Raw genomic sequence first — 13857 nt, forward strand, 5'->3', positions numbered from 1 at the left:
CCCCCCTGGCCTCATCTTGTTGTGATCTTTCTGTATCTATCGGAGAAAAGCCGTCCAAGAGCCACTAGGGGAAGGGGATGCCCTGCCATCCACCACTGCCCAAGGTACAACTTCTGTGGAGGGCAAAGTCTATCAAAATCATGGAGGCACATGTCCCTTTGACCCAGCAAGTCTACTTGGAGGAACTGATCCTACAAATACGTTCATGTGGACTAAGTGATGTTTACAACAGCAAAACAGCAGGAGCAATCGATCATCCACCCATAGGGAGCAGGCAAATTAATTAAAGCACATCCACAAAGTATAATATCATAAAGTTGCAAAAATCAAAACCAAAACACGAATAAGTTCTTTGTTATGTCATAGAAATGATCTCCAAGAGATTCTGTTGCAGGAAAAAGCAAGCTGCAGACAAAAATATAGCACTTTACTATTTTCATTGTTTAAATTGGGGTTGAGACCACATATGGTAATTTGATTATAAGTGCATAAACTATCTCAGGAAGAATGCACAAAAAACTGGCAACGTTGGTTTGGCTCCAGATAGAGAAATTGGGTGGCAGGTTGAAGGGAGTGGGAAGGAGTCCTCCCACCACACACCCTTCCTTCCTATCTTTTGATTCATGAATTAGGTGAATGCATTACCCAGTCAAAAAATACATTTCTATAGATGTTTAAAAATCGGTGTTCTCTTTTCTGTCCCATTGGTCTACGTATCTACTTTTACACCAGTACCATACTTTTACACCAGTACTATTCCATTGGTCTATGTATCTGCTTTAACACCTGTACCACTATGTATCTACTTTTACACCAGTACCATCTATTTTTCTACCAGTACCAGTATGTACTTTTACACCAGTACGTATCTACTTTTACCACCAATACCATGCTGTTTTGATTACTGTAGCCTTGTAGTATAATTCGAAGTCGGGTAATGGGATGCCTCTAGAGTTGTTCCTTTTGCTTAGGGTTGCTTTGGCTATTTGGGCTCTTTTTGGTTCCATATTAATTTTAGGATTGTTTTTAAACATACACTGAGGAAGGGACACCCAATTCAATAAATGGTACTGGGAAAATTGGATAACCACATGTAGAAAAATAAAACTGGATCCCTATCTCTCACCATATATAAAAATTAACCAAGATGGATTTATATACAAAGTAACCAAGATGGATTAAAGACTTAAATCTAAGATTTGAAACCATAAAAATTCTAGAAGAGAACTTAGGAAAGACTCTTCTGGACATTGGCCTAGGCAAATAATTTATGTCTAAAATCCCAAAAGCAAATGTAACAAAAACAAATAAATGGCACCTAATTAAACTAAAAAGCTTCTGCACAGCAAAAGAAATAATCAATAGAGTAAACAGACAACCCACAAAATGGGAGAAAATATTTGCAAACTATATATCCAACAAAGGACTAATATCCACAATCTACTAGGAACTCAAATCAGCAGGAAAAAAGCCAAAACAAATAATCCCATTAAAAAACGGGCAAATGACATGAACAGATATTTCTCAAAAGAATATATACAAATTCCCAACAAACATAAGAAACAATGCTTAACAGCACTAATCATCAGGGAAATGCAAATTAAAACCACAATGAGATGCCACCTTATCCCAGCCAGAAAGGCCATTATTAAAAAGTCAAAAAACAGACTGGGTGCAGCGGCCCATGCCTGTAATCCCAGCACTTTGGGAAGCCAAGGCAGGAAGACCACAAGGTCAGGAGTTTGAGACCAGCCTGACCAACATGGTGAAACTTCATCTCTACTAAAACTACAAAAACTAGCCAGGCGTGGTGGCACACGCCTGTAATCCCAGCTACTCGGGAGGCTAAGACTGGAGAATTGCTTGAACCTGATCAGTGGAGGTTGCAGTGAGCCGAGATCACACCACTGCAGTCCAGCCCGGGCAACAGAGCAAGACGTCATCTCAAAAAAAAAAAAAAAAGGTGAAAAATCAATAGATGTTGGTGTGGATGTTGTGAAATGGGAATGCTTATACACTGCTGGTGGAAATGTAAAATAGCACAATCTCTTTGGAGAACAGTATGGAGATTTCTCAGATAACTAAAAGCAGATCTGCCATTGGATCCAGCAATCCCACCACTGGATATTTACCCAAAGGAAAACAAGTCACTGTACAAAAAAGACACCTGTACACAAATGTTTATTGCAGCAGAAATCACAATTGCAAAGATATGAAGCCAACCTAAGTGCCATCAACCAATGAGTAGATACAGAAAATGTGACATACACACACACACACACCCCCCCACCCATGGAATAATACTCAACCATAAAAAGGAATGAAATCATGTCCTTTGTAGCAAGTTGGGTGGAACTGGAGGCCATTATCCTAAGTGAAGTAACTCAAGAATGGAAAATTAAATATCGCATGTTCTCACTTATAAGTGGGAGCTAAGCTATGGGTATGCAGAGGCATCGAGTGACACTGGAGGACCCTGGAGACTCAGAAGGGTACTGGGTTCAATGTGTACTATTTGGGTGACAGGTACACTAAAAGCCCAAGCTTCACCACTATGCAGTTCATCCATGTAACCAAAAACCCTTTTTACCCCCCTAAAGCTATTGAAATAAAATGATTTTAATTTTAAAAAAGATTCTAATCTTCCAAAAAAGGGCAAAAATACATAGTTGCTATTTTTTCTATGACTACGTGGCCCATAACACTGCTGGCAAACCCAGGTGTGGCCCCTAACTTTGACGCCTGAAACCCAAGTCTGGGAGCCCCTGCCTAACAGGCAAATCAAGATGTTGCAGGGCCCAGACTGTCTGATCCCTTCCTACCCAAGCTGGAGGTGACTGATCAGCCAGCTACATTTGAAGACTTTTTTTAAAAAAAAGATTAAACAGATAAGCTTTTGCTAAATTACTCGGCTTTGTTTCCTTAGAAAACTATGTTTATTAACAGAGCTAGGTTCCTTGACAAGCACCAGTTTGCTGAAATCTGTGTGTAATGCTGTTTTAACATGCCAATGCCAGGAACACTACTGGTGCTCAGTATTTGTGATGAATACACAATGGGTTGGCTAGCCAGATATAGGAATGGGTGGATTTGAGCCATTATTACTCCATGCGCATGCAGCTGAGGTGCCTGTAACATGCTAGTGTAGGCATCATACGGTGTAAGAATATTCTCCAACTAAACAAAAATAACACCTCTGGAATACTTCAACAGGTTAGGGAGCTTTAAGTTTCTGACTAAAAGTCAGTTTCAACATTTGGACTTCACTGTCGGCTTTTATCACAGTTAATCAATAATGGACTATAGCTAAACCCCAGTTTTGTATCAGGTACAAACAAACATAAACCAAATGCTCTGTTCTCATAAAACCATCATCTGAATCCTAGATATACAGGCCGGAGGCACAGATACAAACCCTAGTGTGGATACAGCTCCAGGCAAACTCCACTGCTAATAGTCTCACACCAGCCTAATAAAATGTGCTGGGAGAGATGCTGCCGCCAGGCTGAAGCAAAGACATGGCCAAGCATGGTATTCACAAGCAAAGTGACACCAAGCCTCGCACATGGGACTATTTGGGAATTATGACATCACATTAGAGCACAGCAGGAGGATACTAAAATCTCACAGAGTTACCCATGACATGACTTAATTCACACAGAGCTGTTATATGACAATTACGTTTCTTAAAAATGCAAGTTTTTCTGAGGAAGCAGAAAATCCATTAAGCACAATGGGATGGAAAGTCTCATCTCTGTAAAAATAAGCAAAGTTACATAGATGAAGCTTGGTGTTCCTCTTACTTTTGAGTGGGTGGCATTCCTGTTGGAGAAACATCTCAACACAAAGTTATTACCAACACTACTAACAAGCAGCCATTCACCCACACGAGTGTTTGGAGGGTTGGTGCTGTGCTCACAACATATTTGGATGACTAAATGCTACTGTTAGCTTCCAAAGAGACATTTAGAAACATTCTTGTAGCAAATTTATTTCCACTCCTAATTTTAAAACACCAATGAAAATACTAGCTTACAAGTCATTTGAGGGACTATACTTTTTTTTTTTTCTCTGTAGAGACAGAGTCTCGCTATGTTGCCCAGGCTGTTTTCAAACTCCCAGCCTCAAGCCATCCTCCTGACTTGGCCTCCCAGAGTGCTGGGATTATAGATGTGAGCCACCGTGCCCAGCCAGGGACTATACATTTTTAACCAAGGATTTTTCATAAAATTAATGTATTAATCAGCTGATTCTTACAGTTAATGCTTTCAGTTGGGTTGGAAATTTTGAGAGGAATCAAAAAAACCCCACTGCCTTACATCTGTATCTGAAGGATCCTTGTGCTGAACTGCCCCTTTAAGTAGTTTCTCAAATGTATCCATTACAACTGTATTACTACAGGAATAAATCCATTCAGATAAGTCAAAGAGAAAAAGGACCTATCCGATAAAACATTTATAAAAAGTATGAAAAATTTAAACCAGACTAGTACTGAATATAACTATCACCTCTCTATACTGAGAGCTCTAAAAATAAATGAGATAACACAAACTTGAAAGCATACCAGATGAAAAATTAGAAAGCAAATGGTCTCTCCTCTCTCAACAAATGAGCTCACCAGGGATGGGAAAAGAAAGTTTTTTTAGAGCACAAGAAAGGAAACTGCCTTAGGAAACCAATTCCTGCTCCTTCCCTCCTGAGCTGGAAGACAAAACTCAGGAGTTATATCATGACACATCTTCCAGCTAGGACACAATGGAGATGCCCCAACCAAACTGCACACCAAGTTTGCAGCATAAGGGGAGGCCTTTTTACAGTGGGATGATAGGACGCCACACATACAGCGTCTACACTTAGTCTATCTTCCTGGATGAAGAATGTATCACTGGGATCCAAGATGCTTCCATTCTTGACCATTTACTGGGTTGCAAAACCAATCACACCTACATAAATGATATTTGACCTTACAGGTCAAACACATGGAGGAAATAACACATAAAAGAAAGCACCACCAGAGGCTGGAATCCAACTATGGGTGGGAGGAATAACGGGAGGTTCAGAAGCCAACAGATCGTGAGCTCTCATGTGCCAGGCACCATGCCTCAAGCTTTACATATGGCTTTTCATTTAATCCTACAACTCTAAGAAGCAGGCACTATTATGAACTCTATTTTACAAATGAGGAAACTGAGGCATAAAGAGGGTTAAGGAACCTACTAACAGTCACACAGGGTCTGCTGGCCCAGACACGTTCCTTCGCAGGAATCCCACCAACTGACAGAAAGGGTCAGGAGCAGGGAAATTGGAAAAAAAAAAAAAAAAAAAAAAATGAAAGAAAAACTTCCTCTCTCTCCCCCTTGGTCCCACTGATAGGGAGAGTTCTATAAATCAGCTCTTAGACCAAGTATTTGGCCTACAGTCAGGATAGTAAGATGCTAGGGAGTGATAAAATTTAGTCATCACTCAAAGAATTTCCATTAAAAACCTGTCTTCCTGCTTCTGACTCAGAGTTTCAGAAGTCACTTGTATGCACTGTTGGTAAGAATGTGAATTCTGATGCACCTTTTTAGAAAGCAACTTGGCAATGTCCATCATTATCTGAAGTACACACCCTAGAGATACACTATATATACAAGGACTTCTGCAAGCTGCAATATGCATTGTAGCATTGCTTACAGCAGCCAACACAGTGAAAGCAAGCTAAATGCCCACCAGTGAGGCGCCTGGCTAAACAGGCTATGAGCTAGAAGCATATGCTGGAATCCTAGGGAGGGAGAGTTAGTAAGAGCTGACATGGAATGCTCTCCCCAAGGCACATTATGGAGTAAAAATGCTGGGTACAGAACACTATGTATACTGTGATCCCATCTCTACAACAGTATGTTTTCAGTATACAAATGTACTTATACATGCATTACATTTTTCTAGATGGATATCTCAAAACTGTTAATAGTTTATTCTATGCAGCGAAGTTGGGGGAAGGGAGGAAAAAGAAAATGATTAATTTTCATTTTCAATCCTTCTGAAATTCTTTGAATTTTTTGACCATGCTTATATACTGCCCTGATATATATGGAAAAATACTGAAGAGTTTTAATTTTTCAATTCCTTTCTAAAAAATAAATCTATGTTCTTTTTTGTTAATTTACATCTTGCTAGTTGTGTACCTTGCTTCCTTCGTACACCCATCCCAGGCCCTGTACACCAAAAGCAACTTGGTTGGCAGAGACGTCTAGACATGTGACAGGCGGGCCGTGGGCGTAAAGGAGGGTTCTGGCAGAGTCTTCGGCTTTGAGCAGGTACATCAGATCTCCAGCAGCGGCTACTGCCACAGGGTACCTTCCAGTTTCTGGAACTATTTCAAGGTACTGAACCTGTTAAAAGATAAGAGTTGCTTAGTCCCACAAATTCATCCTGACTTGGTCAAAAATATGCAATTCAACCTACACATCCATGTGAAGGCCAGCAACCCAACAGAAAAAGATGGGCAAATGAAACACCCACAGGAAATGAAACACAAACAGCTCTTACACAACAGAAAAGATGTTCGGTGTAAGAGAAACATAAGACACGCCTAAAAAGAGAAATACAAAATGAAAATTCATTGAAATATGATGCTTCATCTTTCATATCGGTAAAGATCAAGAAATCTGAGAATACCCTAGGCTGGAAGTGAAGGAGGGGAAAACCATGTTCCATGTTTCTGGATTCCACTTATTGCTGGTGGGGACATAAATCTTGTCCAGCTTCTATCAAGAGAACTTTGGCAACTCTTATCAAAATACCAAATGAACATACACTCTGACCTAGGACATCCACTTCTAGAAGTTACTTACAAATAAACTCACAAATATAAAAAATGATTATATACAAGGTTATTCATGAACTGTAGTACAATTGTGTCTTAGCTAAAAATTAGAAAAACAGAAACACCCATTACTAAGGGACTAATTGAGGAACTTAGTGTATCTACACGCTGGAACACCATGCAGTCACAGAGGGAAGCATGAACACATTCTTTATAAAACGAAACAAATGGGATGATTCTCCAAGATAAACTTAGCGGGTAAAGCAAGGATGCAAGATGAGTAAGGTAACCTCACCTGCTGAATGTGTACAAGGTGGGGGCAGAGAAAGTACACCACACGCTTGACTCGCACATCCATAAATCTACTAACAATGGCTGCCTTCAAGGAGGGAAGTGGATTATGAGATGCGGAGATTTCCCACCATCAGCCTTGTTGTGTTTTTTAAATTCTGAACCATGGGGATGTAACAGCAATTCAAAAAATAAAAGGTTGGTTTTTTTAATTTTGTTTTGTGTGTGTGGTTTTGTTTGTTTTTACAAGAAACTGAATAAATAACATTCACTCAGTTCCAAATTCGCAAGAAAGAGTATTTTAACATTTGTGCCAAAATGTGTGGCCAAGAGGTTCAAAATATCCAAGTGATCTGCTCTCTACTGGTTTCAATGTCTTCAGGGTCCATCTGGCCACCAGAGGGTAAGGAAGGGATCTACAAACACATTTTTCTACCCACCCTGCTCCCCAGTCCTGAATGCGTCACCACCGGCACTTTCTCTAATGTACACGAGTCTGAGATGCACTTTTCAAGAATAATTTGATTCTGTCCATTCACAGGCAGCCCATTTCTCCGCACTTTTCAAGAATAATTTGATTCTGTCCATCCACAGGCGGCCCATTTCTCCACAGTGCTGTTCCCAACAGGCTTTCGCCTCTTCGAGTAAATCACGAGAGGACACATGGAGGGTGAGCCACGCTGTGTAATTATGAAAATCCACAGTGTGAAAGGACAGCGCTGCCCTGACCATACGCCAAAGAATTCAAAGCCGGCCTCTGGAACACCGTCCAGAGGAGCTGGAGGGAGCGTCAACATCCGGGCGACTCTCCTAATCCTCAGGCCCAGCTTCACAAGCAGCAGGTCCATCACAAAGGACAGCCGCTCTAGGCTAATATCGCAGACCTGGGAACACTGCCACTGCCATTCAGGGGCGTATATGGACAAGACAAAACTGGCTTGGCTCTTCGGGCCAGGGGTGCCTTTTCCAAGGATACTCAGAGCATTTTGTGGGAACCTTTCACTCAAAGTGAAAAATAATTCCTAAACCATACATAAAACCCGCCTCAGACAATGGCTGCTTGGTTCCTCTCACTCCTCCAAATCATTTCTTATTTTCCTACAATGGACATCCTCTGTCTAGCCCTTTAACTTTATCTCCGTGTTGGCTTTCTGACAGACCAAGAGGCTGAGACTGACACTGGTGGTGCCATTTGCTGGGGGCTATAAACTACTTCAAAAAGCTTCCAGTCTGTGCCAGGATGCCACCTTATTGCCAAGGCAGGATTTGCACTTTACAGAGAAACTGGCATCTTAAGTATCTGGGTCCATATAGTGATTGCTGGTCTACAGTATTCTTTAATCACAGACTAAATAGTACTTTGGAAGTTTTGAGAACAGAAATATACTTTCACATTTTTCTAATAAAACCCAGATGAGTTGACATCATCAGGCCATCTTGGGGGAGCACTATATCCAAAGTGCAGATGCTCATGGAGGTGAAGCAGTGATGCCATGGCTTTCTAAGTTATTCTAGTCCAAGATTTCCACCAGAGAGGAAGAGGGAGGAACAAGATTGGTTCCAGGTCAGGCCCTCAATTCATCACTCAGTGTTGGCTTTTCGGCTCACTCTCCTACCAGTGCCAAAATCAAATTTGTTTAAATTAAATCCAAACTCAGCATAGACAGATTTGAGAACTTCCTTCTTAGCACCAAATTATCTCCCACTCTACAAATATAGAGGTTCCTGTATAAGTGAACTCAGAAATAAGCTCGACATAAAGAATTCTTAAGGCTGGCTGAACTGCACAGGTGACATCCTGGAACATGGCTACCCCATTAACACTGACTTAAATCTATCTTCACTCAGGAGTTACTTTCAATTTCAGGTGAGACAGTCTTGGGATGAAGGAAGTGTAGGAATGGAACCTTCCTTCTCATATGGACTGGGATAACACCACTGAACTCATTCTCGCTTATATATTAGGTCAGAAACTGATCGTCAATTCCCAAGGGTAAGATTCCACCGTGTTAGTCTGAAAAAGGCCAAGGAACCACAGTGATGAGCAGCTCTGACCCTGAAGTCAGCCCTAAGGTTTGAATCACAACTTCTTAGCTCTGAGAGCTGGGGCAAGCCAGTTCACTGCTCTAAGCAGTGAAGTGACTTCTCGGTAAATGGGAAAAACGCTACTACCTATTTTGTAAGGCTATAGTTAGATTTATGGATGTAAGGCCCACAGGAAGCTCTGAGTGAATGGGAGTTACCAATGCCATTAGTACATGCTTATATTAGACCCAGAGATTCTAAGAACAGAAAATAAAATGACCAGACTAAAAAGCTCACCAGTTTCGGAACTTCAAATTCCGCAGCTATCTGCCAGTACCCCTCCTCACTGGGGGACAGCATCACAACATCAAAAGCAGAGGCTGTGGCCACAGTTGCATCGTCCTGGCTGAGGGCTAGTGCCTGTATTCTTGCATCATGTTCAAAACGATGAACAGGGTACTTTCCGGTCCTTAAATCCCAAATATTAAGAAACCCTATGCAGCAAGAAAAGGTAACAATTTTAATTTACTTAATACGTTCAATTATTTTAAAAACATGCAACATAAAGGAAAACTTTTTAAAGGGGATACCTTGGAAATGAGACCCAAGCCTAAACACGAAATCACTTATGTTTCATATACACCTGACGCACATGGCCTGAAGGTAATTTTATACAATATTTTACTTTTTTATTTTTTAGAAACAGTGCCTCACTCTTCGCCCAGGCTGGAGTGCAGTGGCGCTATCATAGCTCACTGCATTCTTGAACTGATGCACCTAAGTGATCTTCCTGCTTCAGCCTCCCAAATAGACAGAACTACAGGTGTATGCCACCATACCCGGCTAATTTTTAATTTTTTGTAGAGACAGTCTCACTATGTTGCCCAGGCTGGTTTTCTGAACTATTGGGGTCAAGCAATCCTCCTGCCTCTGCCTCCCAAAGTGTTGGAATTACACGTGTGAGCCAATGTACCTGGTCTATGCAATATTTTAAATAATTCTGTGCATGAAGCAAAGTTTTGGCTACCAACCCATCACATAACGTTAGATGTGAAATTTCCTACATGTAGCATCGTGTCAGTGCTTAAAAAGTTTCAAAGCATTTTGGAATTTTGGATTAGGGATGCTCAGCCTGTATTTTACATCCTTCCTCAGCACCATCCTCCTAAAGTCTCTGTTAGCAGCAGCGCTTTATTTTGCACAGCTCTAAAACATGTGCTTCAATATCCCACACTTGTCAAAAATGCCAATTTTCCACTCTTCTCCCAGTAGCTGGAATGCTGCTACCCAGATTAATTCCTCTTTCACACACTGGCCATGTCACCAAATTTCTCCAGGGTGGTTTCCAGACCGGTAGCATCAGTACCATGTGGCAACTTATTAGAAATGCAGACTGTCAGGCACAAGCAACTCTGGGATGTCCACTGGAGTTTAGGACCAGTGGTCTACAGGAACTTATGCTTTTCTACCAGTCAGATAAGCTTTTCTGTACTTAGCATGTCATTGATTCTCCTTTCCTCACAAATAATTTCATTTTATCATTCTCAAGCTATTCCCTTCCCTTCGAAGATTTACCCAAGAAAATAATTACTCTCTGCATGAGGCTGGTTACTGCCTTGCTCCAATTCCAATTGATTCAATTTTTCAAAATTCATCAAGAAATAAATGTGTGGAGATAACAGAGTCTGTGGCTATTTGAGGTCAAATCCAGCTCCAGCACTTGTTAGCTGACGGACTTAGGGGCGTTGCTTAACAGCTCTGAGCCTGTTTGCCTTTCTGTAAAGCTGAAGGCAACATTCCCTACAAATAGGACTGTGGGGCAGATGAAAGGAGACCAGCCACACGAAGCACTGAAGATGGACCAATCCTTTCTGTCTTTTATTTTTATGCAGTCTATAGTTCCTGTTGTATTACAAAACATATTTAATCTATCAATGTTAATTTCCCTTCTACTGCTCATCCATAAATCTAGCTCTATTTACTATAACTTCTTATTATCTAGAACAGACCAAGCTTTTTGTTTTTCTTCTCTTGGCAGTGTATCTTCCTGTCTTTCTTTTTTCTTGCCTTCTACTTTGTCTTTAAACCATAAATGCTTTGAGTTTAGGATCTTACTATAAAGGATCATTCAGCACTAAATAAATATAGAGAATTGAAAGAAAATAATATTTTTGGGCTGCTTTGCCAGACTTTCAAACTGTCAGTAGGCTAAGTAAGCAATTATAAACAAAAGCAGAGCCTTCTTCAAGCTAAATGTTGCTTTGCATCTAAAACACAGTGTACTCTTAAGAATTATGATAAACTTGTGGGATAAGCCGATCACAAAAGGTTCCACAACACATTCCCCTGGCAATTATTTTGGCAAATTCTTTCCATCCTGACTCAGAAGAGAAAAATATGCTGCAGAAAATGCCAGTGGCTCCACACATCAGATAGGAGATCAGCTCTCCCATGCCAAGATGTCTGCTCTTAACATGGGCTTCCTTCAAACACTGCATTGCATTTGTTTGCATTTGTTTTGAGACATCACAACAGTAAAGAGGAAAAAACACTGCCATTTGCACAGAGCTTCTGAGCCTTCAGAGACTCATGTGTCTCCTCTCACTGAGCATTCACTTCCATCTTGGGAGGAGCACCATTTTACTCCTCTCCCAGAAAAGAAACAGAAGCACCGAGCAGTTAAACAACTTGGTCCAAACCCACTTGGTATGTCATGAAGCTGGGCTGGAATTTAGCTGGAAAAGTGCAGGATGAGTGGCTGCCTTTGTAAGTGCATAAAATAACTATGAGTTCAATGAGTAACTGACATACACCATCAAACTCACCCTGGGCGCTGCCAAGCATGGAAGCTATTTAACCACAGCTCACTCTAAGCACACATGGAGTTTATCTATAAACACATTTTTCATTATTAATCAAGTATTGGTTTTGTTGGCATCATTTTCCCAACAGAACTTGATGCAATAAAACATCCTTCACCACAAGGTTGAGTTGCACAGAGCTATCCTGAGAAGGGTCTTTTCGGGGGGAAAAAAAAATTCCAGGGCTCCATCAATTTAATGGTCAAATCTTTCTCTCCTGAAAGACTGTCGTGTTGTCATCTTTTTCAGTTTCCCCCGCTTCAATTATAAAGTGTCGCACTTGGTCAGGTCCTCACTTGTCAGGGGCTGATATCACGTGCACAGTCCTTCAACATCATTTTTAGATGCAAAATCATTTAGGATTGTTATGTCCTCTTGATGAGTTGATTCTTTATCATAGGCAAAGTCCCTCCGTATCCCTGGTTATTATAGTCTTTGCTTTGAAATCCACTTTGAGAGTGACATGGCTACGCCAGCTTTCTTTCGATTAGTGTTAGCATGCAGAACTTCTCTCATTTTTTCGCTTGTGTCTTTATATATTGAAACTGGGTTTTCTGTAGACAGCATGCAGTTGGTCTTGCTTTTAATTGGGGTGTTTAAATAATTTATATTTACTGTGATTATTGATAAGGTTGAGTTTAACCTACCAGTTCGCTAATTTTTAAAATTTATCCCATCTGTTCTTTGCTCCCTTTTCTCCTCTTTTATTGCCTTTTTTATTTTTTGGATTGAGTATTTGGGATAACTAAATGTGTTTTGTTCCATTTTAATTCCTTTGTTGGCTTGTTAGCCAAAACTCTTTGTTATTTTAGAGGTTGCTTTTGGATTTTAACAGAAGTCTTTAACTTATCACAGTCTACCTGCAAGTAATATTGTATCACTTCACATGTTATATAAGAACTTTAGGCTGGGTGTGGTAGCTCATGCCTGTAATCCCAGCACTTTGGGAGGCTGAGGTGGGCAGATCACTTGAGGTCAGGAGTTCAAGATCAATCTAGACAACAAAGTATAACCCCGTCCCTAGTAAAAATACAAAAAATAGCTAGGCATGGTGGTGGGCACCTGTAATCCCAGCTACTCAGGAGGCTGAGGCACGAGAATTGCTTGAACCTGGGAGGCGGAGGTTGCAGTGAGCCGAGATCGTGCCACTGCACTCCAGCCTGGGTGACGGAGTGAGACTCTCAGTTAAAAAAAAAAAAAAAAACTTCACAGCAGCATACTTCTATTTCTTCCCTTCCAGCCTTTGTGCTATTATTGTCATACTTTTTATTTCTACATGTTACAAACTGTTTATTCGTACATCTTGTAAACCTTACATACATTGTTATTATTTTTGTATAAGCAGGCAATTATCTTTTAAAGATATTTAAATAATTAAAAAAGCCATTTCTATTTATCCATGTAATTACCACTTCTAGTTCTTTCACTGTCACTTTCAACATCACAAAGTCCTGCAGCTTCTGCAGGGTATGCAAGTTCACTTTGAACTGTATTGTTGGATATCTGCCCCAAAAGCGTATGGGCAGAGTGGGCAGGAACAGATACAGAACCTAACAGGGAGGGGTGTTTGAGTGAAAGCTAATTTTATAAATGGTCAATTTATCAGTTACTACAGCTATGTCATGGCTATTTTTATAATCTCAAAACTGCAAGGACTTGAATAGTGAATAACTGAATTATAAGAATGCTCTATAATAGTGTGGCTGATTATCATCAGCTACATTTAGCCAAAAAGGAATCAATGCAGTAATACATTCAACAGGTAGTTACGGAGCTCCCTGTTTTGTACCAAGGCACTATTCTAGGGACTGGGGTATCACAGTGAATAAGACAAAATAAAACAAAAAAAGTCCCTGACTGATGGAGCCAACA

At 40.5% G+C, this 13857-nt stretch overlaps 1 protein-coding gene across 7 annotated transcripts in view; it reads right to left on the reverse strand.

Annotated features, from left to right (window-relative positions):
- The window catches only part of FBXW8 (F-box and WD repeat domain containing 8), a 123664-nt gene that overhangs the window by 34479 nt on the left and 75328 nt on the right, over positions 1 to 13857 (reverse strand). For all 7 annotated transcript variants that reach the window (XR_004439556.1, XM_033220457.1, XM_033220455.1 and 4 more), the window contains 2 exons: positions 9422 to 9618; positions 6168 to 6374 (listed from right to left, as the gene is read on the reverse strand). Coding sequence is in view for 6 of the 7 variants with exons in the window: in XM_033220457.1 (XP_033076348.1) it covers positions 6168 to 6374; positions 9422 to 9618 (404 nt within the window). In the remaining variant the exon portion in view is untranslated. The remainder of the gene's footprint in view (positions 1 to 6167; positions 6375 to 9421; positions 9619 to 13857) is intronic.

Source organism: Trachypithecus francoisi, unplaced genomic scaffold (genome assembly GCF_009764315.1).
Source record: "Trachypithecus francoisi isolate TF-2019V2 unplaced genomic scaffold, Tfra_2.0 Lachesis_group11, whole genome shotgun sequence".
Lineage (NCBI taxonomy): Eukaryota > Metazoa > Chordata > Mammalia > Primates > Cercopithecidae > Trachypithecus > Trachypithecus francoisi.